An 18,222-nucleotide genomic window follows, 5' to 3' on the forward strand; every position below is an offset into this window, starting at 1 on the left:
CTGCCTGCACTACTCTGACATCACATCATATATATATGACACCAAGGAGGGGGGAGGTAAATATGTATAAGGATTTACTGGTTCAGGCCAATGGTCCTCTGTTGGAAGCATTTTGCTTTTAAAATTTTCTTTTTAAAAAACATTTTATGATTTTCAATTTTATACATTTCAATAATTTTACAGTAGTCATTTCAACATTTCAAAACTTGACTTCCTTGCCCCTCTTTCTGTGGTTCCTTAAATTTATTTTTAATATTTCCTGCCTATCCAAATTAACTTAATTTGCTCATTTATTATGGTACCTCGGAAGTCGAATGGAATCCGTTCCGGAAGTCCGCTCGACTTCCAAAACGTTCGAAATCCAAAGCGCGGCTTCCGATCGGCTGCAGGAAGCTCCTGCAGCCAATCAGAAGCTGCGGAAACCGCGCTGGCCATTCGAGTTCCAAAGAAGGTTCGCAAACCGGAACACCTGGGCACCAAAACGTTCGACTCACAAGGCGTTTGGGATCCAAGGTACGACTGTATATTTAAAGCTTTTTAAATTTTCAAGTGTCAAAAATACATGCAACTATGGAGCATCCTGCATACGTAGTCTGGGATCAACATTTTCTTTTAATGAATATTTTTTATTCAAACCCCAATCTGCCATGTAGCTTTACTGTGGCGATTTGGGGCCATTCACTGCTTCTCGGCCTAACCTACCTCACAGGGTTGTTGTGGGGATTAGATGAGGGGAAGGAAAACTATGTGCACCGCCATGAGTGGAAACGGTGTGATATGAATGCGGTACGTAAAGAAATAAACTGCACGTTTTGCAGTATCTTTGCTCAAAAGTTCATAGCTATATACAGTGCTCCCACCCACCGGTACTCACCATGTAGTTGTTACAGTAAGTGCCACACTTTTTAACAAAAGAAAGGGAAAAAGGGGTTCCGGTACTGCATACCCTTGAGCAGTGCCAGATTTACGTATAAGCTAAATAAGCTATAGCTTAGGGCCCCACTCTCTTGGGGGGCCCAAAATTTTTTAAAGGGGGGGAACTGGATGTACATTTCCAAAATATAAGATAAAAAACAAACAAAATAAAACCTACATAAAGTTAGAGCTTATTAATTACTTCACTATTAATATACTTCTTAATTGTATTTCAGTTCAACTTTGATAAAATACCTATTTTGTTATGTGCAAATGGCTTTAAAAGACATCTGAAGGCAGCCATGTTTAGGGAAGTTTTTAATATTTAATGCTGTATTGTTTTTAACACTCTGGAGCCGCCCAGAGTCGCTGAGGAAACTCAGCTAGATGGGCGGGATATAAATAATAAATTATTATCATTATTATTATTATTAAGATTACCATATAGCATATATTCAACACAAAAAATAGCGACAGTTTGTTGTTGAAAAAGGACAGCTGGACATATAGTAGCTTAGGGACTCATCAAACCTAAATCTGGCCCTGTCTCTGAGTACCCCCGGGGGGAAAAGCACTGGCAAAACAATGAATGATAATCAACACAAGAGCCAAGACTGAACTTGTGTTTTTCTTTTAATGCAAAGTTATTTTCTTTTACAACAAAATATTTTGGGAGTACGTCCCTGTCTCAGCTGGCGGGAGCCCCTTGACCGCTAATCTCAGCGAGATGCATCCTTTCTTTGGATCTGCTCATACATTCCTATTCTTATTTTTTAACGTCCCAGTAATATAGCCAAACTCAAACATGCTCTTGAAGAAAAAGTAAGGGGGGGGGGAGAACACAAAACAAGCTACATATAATCAAAATGAGATGCAAAAGCCGCTTGAAAATGAACCAAAAATCCCAGCTCACCACATGAAGCAAAACACATGTTAGTATGTAAAGGATGTAGATGAATATTACAACTCCAGACAAATGGCTGTTTCATTTTCCAAGACACTCAGCCCAATCCTGCGCACAAAATGTGCGTATTAGTGAAAATGCTTATGTGAGGGGAAACTGCATACAAAACTGTGTTTATTAAGAGAAGTGTGCATAAAACTGCATATGATTTTTTCTGGAAATGGTGGGATTTGGGTTTTAAACCACTTGCCCACCTCAAACAAGAAATTTATTTTAAAATGTTACCGCATTCATTTTTGACCTACCCGGCTATGGTCAACGGCAGAGCCATGCTTAGAATGCTGCTGAGTGCCATTCTAAAGGACATACATGAGAAACAATTAAGCAGAAGATATGTAGAACAGAGCAAAATAGCATTTAAATGAAAGTCACTTTTCAAGACAATCAACACATCAGCTTGGTGAAAGTTTTTGAAAGCCAGTTTTTCTACGCTACCTTTCATCTGATCCACCAATGCAGTCTGGATCCGGTACGGTTCTTAAGAAACTTCAGTGACAACATCCCATTGTGAAATAGTTATATGGAAGCTAACTTCAAGGGCCAGAGTTTTCAAATGAGTCACACAGCAATTATGTTTGCTGCACACAGAGTGGTGTTTTTCAGAGCTAAACACAGTAAACTTGTCCATGTCCCTCTGACAACAGAAGGAAGAGAGATGGCGGTAGGAGGAAGGGCCTTTTCAGCTATGGCACCCTAGCTGGGAAAAACCTTCCCAGAGAGGTTTGCCAGATGCACCAGGTGAAAACCCATTTTACCTGCCAATACCTTTTGGCTTTACCTTTCATTTATGCTGCTTTTATGAAACAGCTTGCTGCAACTAGTTATGTGACTCTTGCAGATTTTTGTTGTCTCACATCCCACACAGAGAGCAATGGCTGAAGAGTATGTTAATACATTGTTATCAAGGAAAGTAATTATAATTGAAAATGGAGAGTTGCCAATAATTATTATAATAATGGAGGCCTTAGGACCAAAGCCAGCTCAACAAGAGCTGCAGCCTGGTTCAGGTGGCATGACGTTTTGCTGAGATGGCACACTGCCTTGATAGGCTGTGTAGTTTTGAGTGAGGTTTCCTTTGTATGCTTGCTTGAACGCCTCCCTGCTATGTACAAGGCCTGAAGAGAGAAAGACAGCACATGTCTGTTCCTTTCTCCTAAAAATTATACATTGCCTTCCATTCAGTTTCCTCAGCAAAGTATTACCAGGATTTATTTTCTCTTTGGACTCCGTCTGTGTTATTTAACAGACTTCGCCAACAATTGTAGCCATGATCAACTGCAGCTCCACAACTTGTGTCCTCCTGCGTATTTACAAACACACAAGCCTGCTCTGTGCTGAATGTTTACCGCTTCACACTTCGGTCTACGCACAGAAAATGAGAAAACTGCAAATTGGTCTAAAGGGGTGGGCCATTGTCTTGAGAGCAGCTACAGGTCTGGGTAAAATGCACGCAAGTTGTACGTCACAATAGTTAGTTACAAGAAACAAAGCAGGGGAAGAAAATTTTGACGTCATGGGTGCCCATGAAATGCCAGGAAGGAAGGAAAGAGACTGGTGCTGACTGACCTTGATGTTAAAAGAACTCCTCGGAGAAGCGCTGGATGAATACAGCTCATTTTTCACCAAGTTGGTGTAATAGTTGCTGACTTTGTCATTAGCTGCCTTGTTTGCTACAGGGTCATCTGTTATCGGGCAGATATAGTAATTATCTTCATCCTCGCTATCGGTGTCGTGGTAATTCCCAGAGACTGCTTTCGCTTGCTTGGTGTTATCGAAGCATTCCATGTGAAAGATAAGGTCTTCTTCCGCCATACTGGTGGGAGAGTGGCTTTGCTCGTGTGGGGACTGAAGTAGCCAGTATTACAAATGAAGGAACCTAAGGAAGGGAAAGGCGGGGAGATCAATATCTGAATTAACAGGGGGAGGGGGAACGGGTCAGTATGTAGGAATCTTTAGGCTTTACATTTATTCATTTAATAAAAGTTACATGCCACTTGATTGTAAAAACAAAACAAAACAAACCCTGAATAAACCTGAAAGCGGTTTGCAAAAAAGAATAAAACAAAATCATCAGTAAAAAGTTAGAAACAGCTGTTTAAGACATTTAATTAAAATCAATTATAAACTAACAACCAATTAAAACACACATCCTTTGAAGCCACAGCAGTAACTGCCCCATACCTGACCTCGCATATGGCACCAGGTGTGGGGGCGAATGGCTGCAGTTTGGTGAAAATGGCCCTGAAGGCCAAACAGGATGCTGAGAGTTCTTAAAGGTAAACGTAAAGGGACCCCTGACCATTAGATCCAGTTGTGTCCGACTCTGGGGTTGTGGTGCTCATCTCACGTTACTGGCCGAGGGAGCCGGCGTACAGCTTCCGAGTCATGTGGCCAGCATGACTAAGCCACTTCTGGCGAACCAGAGCAGTGCACGGAAATGCTGTTTACCTTCCCACCAGAGCGGTACCTATTTATCTACTTGCACTTGGACGTGCTTTCGAACTGCTAGATGTGCAGGAGCTGGGACCGAGCAACGGGAGCTCACCCCATCACGGAGATTCAAACCGCCGACCTTCTGATCAGCAAGCCCTAAGCTCTGTGGTTTAACCCACAGTGCCACCCACTGTTCTTAGGAGACTCCTATTCTAAGGTTACCAGATTTTTTTTCAATGAACCCGGGGACACTTTTCAACTTCAATGGATTTTGTATGGGGACTGATTTGTAAATCCGGTGACTGTCCCCGGGAAACGGGGTCGTCTGGTTGGTAACCTTTTCCTATTCCCCCTCAAGGCACCAATTCCCAGAGTGATTTAAGAATCAATCCCTCTTCGCAGGGAACCCTGGGAACTGCAGCTCTGCAAGGGGACAACTCTCAGCACCCTGCTCCTAGGATTCTTTAGGGCATGGGTTGGCAAACTAAGGCCCACAGGCCAGATCAGGCCCAATTGCCTTCTGGATCCGGCCCGCGGACTGTCTGGGAATCACCGCGTGGATAGCCAGTGCCCGTGCGCATTCTTTCCCTCTCCCTCCCTCGGCGGTGGTGCCACCACCTCCTCCCTCCCTCTTCCTGGCTTCTCCCTGCCCTGCCTAGAGGAGGAAGTGGGCTGGGCTTTGTTGGCGCTAGCAGCAGCAGAGCTCAAGCGGCCGCCATTTTAAGCAGCCCCTCTCCAGAGCCCTTTCATGTGCCGCTCATTGTCCCGCCGCCACCCCCAGCCCCTTCTGCTCGCAAGACACAGGTATGCAGCCACCGGGGCTTGTCTGGTTCTGTGGAGAAGGGAGGGGAGAGTCAGTGGGGGTGGTGGCTTATACGGTAGTCCGGCCCCCCACAAGGACTGAGGGACAGTGGACCGGCCCCCTGCTGAAAAAGTTTGCTGACCCCTGCTTTAGGGGAAGCTGTGACAGTTTAAAGTGGTATAACACTGCTTTAAATTAACAATGTGGATGTGGCCAGTGCTTTTTTCAAGCCAGGAGGTAGGAGACAAATTCCATGCATCGTCTATGGTTGGTGGGTGAGACTAGGCATGTCTTCTCCATTGCTGAGATGCAGCAATTGGGCGTCCCCATGCTTCCTGCCAACCTCTGCTCCAGTTCTCTCTCTCCCCCCAGGAAGGTGAACTGCTGCCCTGCCTAGGAATACAGGCCTCAACAACGAGACACTTCATATTTATCCAGGATCTGGGATATTTCCCAGGTTAGGATGGAATGCCACAAGCCTGAGCTTGCAGGTAACTTCACCTGTTCTCCCCCACATAATGAATGAAGAAATGGCAGCAAACAGAAATGAGAGATCTCTGTTGGCTACCCTTGGCCCACGAACTGCACAGTGCGATAAAAGCAACATTCAAACAGTCTCATCGTTTTATTAACCACCATGGGAACCGCCCAAATCTTTAAAGTAACGCCACAAACAGAATGCAGCTGTTTTCACACACTAGGCTGATTTCACAAACTCCTTTCCTCAGCGTAATTTTAAAAAAGGCATACCGTATATTGGCGTGCGAACCTCTCCCAGCCCAAAGGCTGCATCATCACCTCATTAATTTCAATGGGTCTACTCGGAGAGGAACTTAGCTGGATGCAACCCAGTGGGGTGTGAAACACGGCATCATATTTCTTCCAATTAATGCCGGCCTGCTACACCTAGAACAGGGCAGCCTAACTTTCCATACCACGTGGGTCACAAGAATACTTTGACATGGAACCCAAGGGCCACACACTGCCTTCTTGTGGGGGTGAGCGAGGCCAAAATTGGACCTCCCCCCTCCCCCAGTCCTCATGCTGCCTTCTTAAAGCTGGTTAAGTGAGGGAGCAGACTTTGGGAAGGCAGCACGAGGGCTGTGGGCGGGGACACCACCCAAAAAAGATATTAAGAGCCATATGTGGCCCTCAGGCTGTGTGTTGGACTGCCCTGGTCTAGATTGAACATCAGCTAGTACAGAGAGTGCGTAGAGCTACAGATACAGTAGACACATTAGGAAGCTGCCTCCTACAAAGTCAGGCCATTGGTCTATCCAGCTCAGTATTGTCTTGACGAGGGGTCAGCAACCTTTTTCAGCCGTGGGCCGGTCCACCATCCCTCAGACCTTGTGGGGGGGCCGGACTATATTTTTTGAGGGGTGGGTGGGAATGAACGAATTCCTATGCCCCACAAATAACCCAGAGATGCATTTTAAATAAAAGCACACATTCTACTCATGTAAAAACACGCTGTTTTCTGGACCATCTGCAGGCCGGATTGAGAAGGCGATTGGGCCAGATCCAGCCCCCAGCCTTAGTTTGCCTACCCATGCTTTACACCATCTGGCAGTGGCTTTCCAGGGCATCAGGCAGGATCCTCTCCCAGCCCTTAACTGGACATACCTGGGACTTTCTACATACAATAGCAGATGACCCACCTGAGCTACGGCCCTTCTCTATGGTTATAGTTGTGTCTTAGAAGGATTCCACATATACCGTAGAGGCATGCCTCCATTGTTTAAAAACACAATACTCTCCTTAGCCCTTTTTCCAGATGACTTTTGATCTGGTTTCCTCCCCCTCTGGTTCCATGTCTTTATTTCACTCTCCTTTTATGAGACTGCAAGCCTGAGAGGGCAGGGTGATGTAATTCTATCTTCTGTATGGCACCTGATAAATAATACATCTCATCATCATCCTTTCTGAGCAGGACTCATTTTTTAAAAGGTAGGGGAAGATTTGGGGTGGGTGGGTGGCTGGAGCTTAAAGGCTTACTTGCCAAAGGCTCAATTGTGCAATGCACCCAGAAATTTCCTAATCCAACTCTCTTGAGAAGGGACCTTGCCACAACTCTTTCCAGCTGAGCCACTGGTTCAATTAGTGCCAGCACTTTGGTGGGTGTTTATCCAAGACATTTCAAACTCGTCAAACCTAGTCTGAAGGTAAATTGTTCCCTCTATTTTCCATGTCCAGGCTGCACGTGCCAAAATTTGCACTGCCAAAATGCCACCACCTACAGACATAAAAGAAGCCCTAGGTGGAAACCCCAAGATTTTCAGAAGTACAATAAATGCTTAGCTGGGGGGAGGGAGGGGAGGAATCTAACAGGAAGGCGACTTCCCCAAACAGTCCGATGAGGGCTGAGCATGCTCAGTGGGTACAGAAAACTGTCTTGAGTGTTGAATGGAACACTAGGTGGAAAGGGGAATGGAATCAATGGAGTATTGTGGAGGGGGTTATAGCTGGCTGGCTGGCTACAAAAGAACGTTTTGTTGAAGGACATCAGTACTCTACACATGAAACGTATCTGAACAAACAACAAAGACACAGGCTCAAACTGATTCCATACTGTGTCTCTGATTAGCAATTGGTATTTTTTCTAGAAATGAAAGGTGGAATTATTCATTCTTTTAATCTATCTATTTACTAACTTGCTTTGTAACATTTACACAGCGCTCGGATGTAAAAAAAAACCAACAACCTAAAAATGCTTTACAAAGAGATAAAGTGATAACATGGAGAAAAATCCACAACCATAATTTACTTTGTTTTATTTTTTAATGAAATTTTATTGAGTTTTTACAGTTTTATATTCAATCAGACAACACAAATGTAACATTTATCATACAAAAGAAAAGAGAAGCCCCCCTCCCCGTGACTTCCCTCAACTTCCCCTTCTGGTTCTTTAAATATTTACTGCTTCTGCTTAATTATTATCTTATTTTTATGTTCTTATACCTTAATGCTCTTGCACACAGCACCATACTTCAAGGCACACAAAAGTCAAAATACTAAAACAGATAAGAATTACCTCAGCTTTCTAAACATCTGGGTCGTCTTGTCAAAGGAAGAATGTTTTTAGCAGGCGCCAAAAAGAGCAAAGTGAAGGAGCCTGCTTGATCTCAAGTGGCAGGGAGTTCCAGAGTGCAGGTGCTGCCACACTAAATAACAAACCATCACTGACTCCCAGGCTGCTTGGTGCAAAAGCGAGGCAGGGCCTTAAAGAGACCTTTCTGTTTTATCTCAGATGCGGAAACCCAGGCACAGAGACCAGTTTGCTGAAGATCCACGCGGTGAATTCACCCTACAGTTAAAGTCAATAAGAAGGAATGGCGCTTACCTATTGTGGGTCAACTTCCGGCAGCAGAAGTTGAACGCGAACCTCCGCACGTGGCAGGCAGAAGGCCACACAGGAAGTACCAGCAGTTGTAAAAACAATAACCCTGTGGGTAAAGGAGAAAAATGCCCCGTTAGCCACCACTACTGCTAAGAGCTGGCCTGCCTTAAATCTCAGCCTCAGGCACAGTGCAGTGCTCCTCTGACCTCTTCTAAAGTAAGACACAAGCTAAAATTAGAGATGGTATTTTCCCAGTGAAAGGCAAGTGTATACAGTATGTGATTCTCTGCGGAAAAGCAGCACAACTTCCAATGAGGCTGTTCAATCTGAGCAGAAAATATCAAGCTAAAGGAAACAACCGATGGCACCAATGTATTCCCCCCCCCCCCGCAACTTCTTAAAAGCGGGGAGCCACCTAGACAGCTACCTCGTTTGCCTCCATTGCTGGACTGATCCTGCCCCAATGAACGACCCCAGCATTGAACACATAGAGAAGACAATTAGCAATTGCATGGATGGATTTATACGTATTTATACATTTCTGCCCCACCTTTCTGCCAAACAGCTCGACCCTGTGAGGTAGGTTAGGCTGAGAGACTGTGACTGGTAACCCAATGAGCTTCATGACGTAGGGAGGACTCGAACCCTGGTCTCCCAGGTCCTAGTCCAACACGCTAACCACTATACCGTAATGGCTCTCACGCCACAACTACTTTTTCATTTAAAAAAATAAGTAGCAGGCACCGGGGGGGGGCAATACTAACCAGAAGGTTCCTGGCGGGGGGGGGGCAAAGGGGTTTTAATCCTTTCCTGCCACCTGATTCAAATCAGCCTCCCCTGTTTACTGTTAAAAAGTCGCCCATGCATAAATGGCACCTCCTTAAGCTTGGGCCAGAATTCCCTAATAAGTAACTGTCACTAAACAATAAAGTAATAAGTAACTTTCTGCGGCATTCCATGTTTCCACAGGAACAAGCTTGTTTGGTTTGATTTCTGGCCTTAAACCAAGCCACACAACTACATGAACGATTAAAGATTACGAAAACCAGCGTGAGAATTATTCAGAGCATTGGTTTTTTTGGTGGTTTTTTGCAGTCCATTAGACCTCCATGGATATGAATATTTATTATTATTATTATTATTATTATTATTATTATTAACTGGAAATTTCATGCAGAGAATATTCCGATGCACTTCTCTTGTGCTCAAAGCTTGAGTACTAAAGCTGCACCATCAGCAGTACTGAACATGCGTCTGAAACAGATCCAATTCCAGGCCTTATCTTCCTGACATGCAGGAGCAGAGAGCTGTTTGCTTCCAGGAGAACATCCTGTGCTTTCTCTGTTTTAAGGAGGCAGCCACGTACAGGTGCCAAATGAGCAGACTCTTTTCCTGCCACCCCCAGACATTCTGCTGCTCGAGACCTCAATCAGCCTGTGCAATGAGGCCAGTCTTGCTACCTTGTGCCAATAAGAAGACACAGAAAGGTCCATCTAAAAGGATGGCAACTTGCCCTGTGCTCAAGCTGGAGTTGCTTTGGCAGCTCCAAGAAGGTTCTTATTGTTGATGGTCAACCTGATATTTCATCATGGTGCTATGTATCTATTCTGTGCTTCCCTCGTCCCTCAAAATAAGGTAATCCAAATTCTGCTTCCCCCAAATTCTGTGAATTCTCCAAGAGTTATAGATAATGAGAGATGAAACTTAACTGAATATGCTCCTTTTTGCAACTTTTTTGTCCCTTTCCTGAATTTCAAAAAGCATAAGGACTAGAAACTTGAATAGTAAAAGGTGAAATTCTTAGAATGCTGACTTCTGCACCCGTTATCAGTTTCTGTCTGTTGTGTACACACAGCCTATTTATTTACTGACTACATTTATATACCACCTTTCTGAGCAAGGTGTTCTGGGACAGGTCCTCTAGACTCTTGTTAGGACTACACTTGATTTCTCTGCAACAATATCTGTCGGCTGATAAGCCCGAATTAGGTCTTGAGGGCCATGTGACCAACAACTAGGTTTCCTGCTGTGATATTTGGAAATTGTACACTTCCTGCTTTTGCCATTCTGCAAGTGTCATTCTGGGCTCCATAGTTTACCCTTCAGAGTTACAATTTTGCCTGTAAATACGTGTAAGTGTGAACTGAATTCTACCCCATTCCTACTTCCAAATAAGCAAAGGTGAGACTATCCTTTTTTTTCATTGCTTTACTCCTGGAAGTGACTCAAAGCAACTTACAAAGACAGCATAAATGCTAAAACCAACTACAATAAACACAATCAATGATTCCTGTATTGCATAGGGTACCTTTCCAACTCTATGATTATATATATATATATATACAATATATACTTGAGTATAAGCCTAGTTTTTCAGCACATTTTTTGTGCTGAAAAAGCTGCCCTCGGCTTATACTTGAGTGAGGCGGGCGGTGTGGGCGGCGAGAAAGAAGCCCTTTCTCTCCGCTCGTGCCGCCACCCGCTCTCCCCAGTCAACCATTCCTTAAGAAGTGTACAAGAATGGCGGTTCTTTACTGTCCCCAGGCAGCTTGTTCCATTCCTGAACTGCTCGCATAAATGCAAACTTGGCAAAGGAAGAAGAGGAAGGAGCAGCCCAAAGGGCTGCTTTCGGGCTGCTCGTTCCTCCTCCTCCTCCACAGCGGCAAAGGTGAACCGGCTTATACTAGAGTCAATAAGCTTTCCCAGGTTTTTGTAGGAAAATTGGGTGCCTCGGTTTATATTCGGGTTGGCTTATACTCGGGTATATACGGTATATATATACACACACACACACACACACACACACACACACACACACAAACCCAGACACATCTAAAGATCAGGCTGAAAGCAAGTGGGATTCATACTCTAACTTAAAACCCACATTTCTTTAGAACCTAGTTCTTTAGAACTAGGATTGGGAACCTGTGGCCTTCCAGATGTATGGTAGATTATCATACAACATGCAACATGGCTCACCACCCATAACTGTTGGTCATGCTGGCTGGGACTGAAGGGATCCGGAGTCCAATAATGTCTGGTCAGCCATGGCTTCACCATCACTGCATTAAAATAACACCTTTTGCCTACATATTAAAAACCCCACCCGACCAGAAGCATTGGTCCCCAGAACTGTCTTGTCCAAAACTGTTTCTCAGCACTCTCTGGAAACACTGTGTAATCTCCAAATGTTGCATGCGACCTTGAGAAAGTGTGCAAGTTGGGAATGGCACAAGACCCAGAGGCTCGAAACAACCCTAGGCATGTCTGCTCAGGAAAAAAAGTCGTATCAAGTCCAGTAGGACTTGCTCCAAGGTAATTGTGCCTAGGATTGCCACCTTAACAGGTTACCGATTTAGTATGGAACTGAGAAAGTGCATTTTGTTACTTGCCAGGATCTGAGCTGCAAAGCTATAATTGTGCTAAGGAGATGCAAGGGACCCCCAAAAGCCATCTATTCCAACCCCCTGCAATGCAGGAATGCAAGACAGTAAAACACCCGTATCTAACAGAGTACAAAAAGCATACAAGACTGCTATCCTCTGCCTGTGCACTCAAGTTAAAAGGTAAAGGGATCCCTGACCATAAGGTCCAGTCGTGTCCGACTCTGGGGTTGCGGTGCTCATCTCACTTTACTGGCCGAGGGAGCTGGCGTACAGCTTCCGGGTCATGTGGCCAACTTCTGGCGAACCAGAGCATCGCACGGAAACGGCATTTACCTTCCTGCCGGAGTGGTACCTATTTATCTACTTGCACTTCTGATGTGCTTTCAAACTGCTAGGTGGGCAGGAGCAGGGACCGAGCAACGGGAGCTCACGCCATCACGGGGATTCGAACCGCCGACCTTCTGATCAGCAAGCCCTAGGCTCTGTGGTTTAACTCACAGCGCCACCCACATCTCCTGTAACCAGGTTAGGTGTATATAAATCTGCACCCTGAACAGTGCAACAGGGCTCTAAATTCAGCATTACAATAGCCACAAAATAATAATTACTTGTAATAATAAAGATTGACTGATTGATTGAATTAATAGCAGGGAGGGAAACAGCGTTACAGAATACTTTGAATGCTACTTTCAAAATTTATTCAGTAGTAAATCTGCAGAGACAACAACTACTTTCTCTCCCAAACCACAGAATCAATTATCATAATGATGATTATGACCATCATTTCCATTTCTTCCTGCCTGCGCTCACAGTATAAATCAGAACGCTGTCTTTGTCCCGCGAGGTTTCCAGAGCCTGCTACCTTATGTTGAAAACAGCAGCAGTTATTTTACACAGCGTTCCAACAAATACTGTCTGAAACAATTCCCAACCCATTTTGTATGTTGAAAATTTATTTTTACTTCTTCTTTATAGCTTGTACCCAGTGTGCATCGAGCTTTAGGAAACACAACAATCTCTTGCGTTGTAACACCCAGAAAGCGAAGGAATTAGGCAGTGTTTGAATGCAAAGTAGACTCTGCACAAACGATGCAGAAAATTCAAGTTCGTATTCATCTCTGTATGTGATGCAGGTCATAACTTGTAAGCCCACAGTATGGTTTTCTTTGAATTAAAACCCAGCTGGGTATGTTGATTCAGTCCCCATGAAGCTATAATCTGATCAAGTAATGTAGGACATGATGAGATATCTACATATGGAGTTACATGTTTATTTATTTATTTCTGCAACACTTCGGTGCGTTGGCACAGCAACGATTGCATAACATTTCACAGTGCACGAGGTTGGTACTGTGCAGCCATGTTTTTTTTGGGGGGGAGAGAAAAAAGTATCCCCCCTTCCTCCATCTGTTCCATGTTCAGATCACCATACCTATGTGAACAAATCCAAGCTTGTCAATAAGCAGATCTGCTGAATGAGTGCCTTTGATTGCCATGACATTACATCAATAACCTGCAATCAAACGGTCCAGGAATATTCTCTGCTTAGAAAAAGAAGCAGGCTGCAATCTCGTTGTCATTTATGCCGGTTAGCAGAAGCCTACTTTTGGAAAAGCACAAATGGCTATTCCTGGGTATCAAAATTATCCCTGCGTTTAATTCCATTACGTAACACTGGGTGCATTAAAACCCAGCAAGGTGCTACTGTAAATGCTCTTTTGCACTGTGAGCTTAAGCATGTTTTACTCAGAGGAGAAGTCCCAGTGTGTTCAGTGGGACACACTCACCAGGGAGAAAGCTCAGTCAGACTTATTTTCAAGTAAACATGTACAGGACTGTGGTGCCGCAGTTTCTAAAACGCTGTTCCACTACACAAACACCACACAAATAACACACTCTGGTGTCCTACAATAATGCCCCTCAGACAAATACCCTGGTACAGTAAGCAGGGTTGCCAGACCTGCAGGTCTGACCTGATGTCTCCAGGTTTGCCTGGCCCCCCTCCAGGTGGAAAGCTTAAATCTCCAGGTCCAACCAAGTGTCTTTAATTACCTATCTATCAGATTGTGCATGCAACTTGCAAGCTTCAGCCCACCAAGTCAGCTGCAAATTGCAGCACAAGCACTTCCTCCACTCCTTTCTCCCAATTAACCTCTGTCTCCAGGCCCTACTCCTCTGACATCACTGGAGGCTGGGGCCACCCCTAGGTCTCAGGTTTGTATTCTGAAATCTCAGTGTCTGGGGTGTGCCTGATTTGACCATCCTAACAGCAGGCTAGTTCCCCTATATTCTCTCCAAACAAGCAAGAGGCATCACCAGAATTCACTGACACATGTTACAGGGGGGTAAAAATGTGGAGTTTGGCCTGGGGAGAATTTCAAGGGCCAGGGGCAGGGGGGCTTGGAAGGCCTCATTTGGGTTTCCCAACCATGTTCTATGTTAATTTATGGTGCTGGCATTGTGGGGAAAACCAGCATTCATTCCCCTTATTTGCAAGTTATGCAGCCTTCTTGTTCTCCATTACTGTACTTTCAAATGTGCTCACACAGAAACAAGTTTCCAAGCTGGTTAGCGTCTGTACTAGAAGAGAAGTCTTCATATACAGCACTTTTGGAAAATAACAGCATGAAGGGAACCAATTGTTCCTTAAAAGATAATGGCTGCTTCCTTATTGCAAAGCACCCTAGCAGAATGCTACCCATCATTTAGGCACAGAACGTCCTGTCTTTTGGGAGCATTTACACTGGGATAGCTGAATCTTCAACAAAACGACTTTCTGCCTGCTCAGCCTTTTCGTAATAATAATAATAATAATAATAATAATAATAATAATATTTATTATTTGTACCCCGCCCATCTGGCTGGATTTCCCCAGCCACTCTGGGCGGCTTCCAACAAAAATCAGATACAAAAATCTGCTGCAGCTACAGCTAGGGACTGTCAACATCACAGCGGTTTTAACACAGATGTTACAGAGTGAAGGGGAAACAGACAGTCCATAGCCCTGTTCACATGAAGCAGAAACTCAACACATGGTCAGGCATGAACAAGGGATAATACCCACGTAGTTGGGAGAATTCCTGCCTGCTTCACTCCCCCAGTGATGCTGTTGCTGCCATTACGTGGAGCTCAGCCATAGTTTAGGTTACGATTACATCCAAACCCAGGCTCATGGTTTGTCTCCCCCAAGAACAAATCTCGGTCAGAGTTTGTGGTTTGTTGGGAGCGAGACAACCCACCAGCCCAGGTTTGGATACAACGCTACACCAAATCATGGCTTATCTACAGGTAATGTGGCAGCAGCAGGGGAGGCGGAGGTTGAAAGCAGCGACAGTTTTTGCTTTGTGCATTCACACACTCATCGGTTCACGCTTAGCCATGGTTTGGTGATGCGTGAGAATTGGGCCCATCCCTGAAGAAAAGTATCAGCCTTCCTCAACAAATCAGACCACTGGTGCATCTAACTTGGTGCTGTCTAAACTAATTGCCAACAGCTGTCCAGGATCATTCCTACCTAGAAATGCTGAGGGTAAAATCCTGGGAACTTCCATATGCGAAGCACATTCTCCGCCACAAGAGAAAATCCCTTCCTTTAAACAGAACAAGTAGTCGAGGACTGTCGGAATACGTTTCACGGATCCGCCATGGATTCATATTTATTTGGTTATTTTATGAGTTTTTCGAGGTCTACTTTTGGTATAACTGCGCGCAAAAGCGAAAGTGAAAGCATGAATGAATAGTGTGGTTCACTTATGAGATTAATCCGCCTTTATTTTATAGTTCCGGTCATGTTCAAAGTTGTTAATGAGCGTTAAACTTGCTTCCCGCCTTTTTGGAGGGCAGCAACAGTGATTTTATTGGTTAAGGCATTAATGATGATGTCACGTTTGTTCCCTAATAAAAGGCAGAGGCACCCCGCTTAGGCACGTTCAGTTTGGGTTAGGCACGTTCGTTCGTGCATTCTTTCATTTTGTTTAGTTGGGTTTTAGTTGAAAGTCAAGTTTAGTTTAAGGGATTAGGAGCGGGCTGGATGGGTTGGATGGGTTTTTCTTTAGTTAGAGTTAGGTCGCGGAAGATCATTCGGTTTTAGTTTTAGATAGGTTCTTTTAGGTTAGCCTAGGGTTAGGCCCGCGGAAGATATTTCGGTTTTAGTTTATTTAGTTAGCCTCGCGGAAGATTGGGCGCGCAGGGACTTTAAGCTTAGGAGAACTTAGCTTAGGGGACGAGCCTATGCGGGTTCTGCCGAAGCCACTAAAGATACAACCGGTGTCCGTCTTCCTTTGGGGTTAAAGGGGGGAGTAAAGTAAAAATTTTAATTTCTTTAAGCTGGTCCGTCTATTCAGAGTCAGGGTATATATTTTATTTCACGAGGCAACTTTTCATTAAAGAAGGCAATTAGGAACTCACACATTATCGGAGTCATCAATTGGCTTACTCAACATCCTTCAGACTGTGAGACTTGGCCGGCGACCGTGCTCAAAAGCACGCGGAACGCTGGCCGCTTTCCCCGCAACTGGTACCTCGTGCATAACCAGTCCAAGGCCGTGCACGAGGAGCTCCAGCACCCAAACCCCGACAGAGGACTGCCAGTCAACCACCAGGGATGCATAGCTGAATAAAGCAGTATACGGTACATTAATTTCAAAACAAAGTAACTAAGGCTGCAATCCTGCTCATACTTACCTGGGACTAAGCCCCACTGAACACATTGGGTCTTGTTTTTAAGTAGCCATGCCTAGGATTGTGCTGTAAAGCGGCAATCATAACTGCTTTCCTAATGGGTCTTACTTCTGAGTTGTTGTGCATAGGATTGCGGTTTAATCGGGGACAGAATTCCTTCCCCCACCCAAATATGGTGTTCAGACAGATCTAGAATAAAAGAGAACGCAACAACTCTACAGAAGGACACATGCAACCAAAGGTATTTCCAAACTCTTGCTATTTTCGGGGGCAATTCAATCACTTTGCAGAAAATTCGAATTGTGCAATTAAAAATGGAGATCTCGTACAAGAGAAATTAGCTTCCCCAAAAGATAGGTTTTTCCAATAAGGAGAGCTAGGGGTATCCCTTGCCTGTCAGTGGAGATAATACTGAACTGTTGTTGTTGTTCAGTCGTTCAGTCGTGTCCGACTCTTCGTGACCCCATGGACCAGAGCACGCCAGGCACGCCTATCCTTCACTGCCTCCCGCAGTTTGGCCAAACTCATGTTAGTAGCTTCGAGAACTAGATGGATCAATTTTCTGACTCAGTATAAGGCAGCTTCTTATGTTCACTGGAAAGCGTGGGATAATGCTTGATGCATTGTCATCAGACCTCCCCGCAAACAGATGAGGACAAACGCTCAACAAACAGCCAACTTCGTCTAACCTCCTTGCAAACAAATCAGGAGACATATTCAACCAACAGATACTGTACTCTGGAGAAGCTGTCTCTCCCCCCGCCCCCCCAATCTGTTCTCATTAAAGGACAATGCACTGGAGATAGGTTCATAAAAACCTATCAGTAGTTAATTATGATCTCAGAAAATTAAAAAACCCAACATACACACGCGCAAACTCACACAAACCCTTCCTGATCCCGATGATCGACAGAACCAATCACGAGTGGCAAATAAAACAAAATGCCCACTGTAAAGCCAGGAACACAATAGACGGTTGTTACTGTCCACAAGGCCGCTCGCAACTCCCACCGTCACACAGAGCACAGTTCTGTGTTGATGCAACTCTACCTACACCCCAGTCGCCAACACTGAGGTCAGCAGCGGGACGCTCCCAGGAAAGCTCTCGAATTCAGACGTGTCAGCAAAAGAAGGCGGGAGGGGAGGATGGCAGGAGGGTCAGCCCGGCGCTGCTTGCATCTAACCGCTCCTAAGGAGGGGCAGGAAGAGAAACCTCCCCGCCGGGCTGCCTCGGTTGCCGCTAGCCAGAGCTTCGGGCCGTCTGCAAAGGCAGCTAAGGCGGCCTTGCAAACACAAGTGTCCCCTATGCACCCAAGCTGACCTAAACCCACACAAATACACACGAGGCCAATGCCAATGCTTTCCCTTGCTTTGCCCACCCCAAACAAACGACAGGATCCATTGCAAGCCCCGGGCCTACCTTTCCACGCAGATCCACACCTTTGCAAAATAACAAAGGTTCCTGCTTGCTTTCCACCTCGCCAACCCCTCTCACTCTCTTTTCTGCAGAAGGACGGCCCAGCTACTCGCCTCCAGAGAGGCGGGCCAGGATTTTGCAAGCGTGCCAGGAGCAGAGGCGACGTGCAAGAGCCGCGCGCGCCGGCTGCTGCTGCTGCTTCTTCCCCCGGGGGACGGGACTGGGGCACACCGAGCACGTTCCGGAGCGCGGCGACTGCAGCCTCCCTGCTGAACTCTCCCTACG

General features: G+C 45.2%; 1 protein-coding gene across 3 annotated transcripts in view; it reads right to left on the minus strand.

Moving 5' to 3' along the window:
• Positions 1 to 18,222, minus strand: part of EEF2K (eukaryotic elongation factor 2 kinase) — a 40,482-nt gene extending 22,260 nt beyond the window's left edge. Inside the window, exons 1-4 of one of the 3 annotated variants that reach the window (XM_033168082.1) lie at positions 17,941 to 18,222; positions 8,458 to 8,560; positions 3,446 to 3,755; positions 2,125 to 2,175 (exon numbers count right to left, since the gene is read on the minus strand). In XM_033168082.1, coding sequence (XP_033023973.1) covers positions 2,125 to 2,175; positions 3,446 to 3,691 — 297 coding nt within the window. In that variant the 5' untranslated portion in view covers positions 3,692 to 3,755; positions 8,458 to 8,560; positions 17,941 to 18,222. The remainder of the gene's footprint in view (positions 1 to 2,124; positions 2,176 to 3,445; positions 3,756 to 8,457; positions 8,561 to 17,940) is intronic. The other 2 variants (XM_033168084.1, XM_033168083.1) reach the window with 2 other exon arrangements.

This window comes from Lacerta agilis, chromosome 13 (assembly GCF_009819535.1).
Source record: "Lacerta agilis isolate rLacAgi1 chromosome 13, rLacAgi1.pri, whole genome shotgun sequence".
NCBI lineage: Eukaryota > Metazoa > Chordata > Lepidosauria > Squamata > Lacertidae > Lacerta > Lacerta agilis.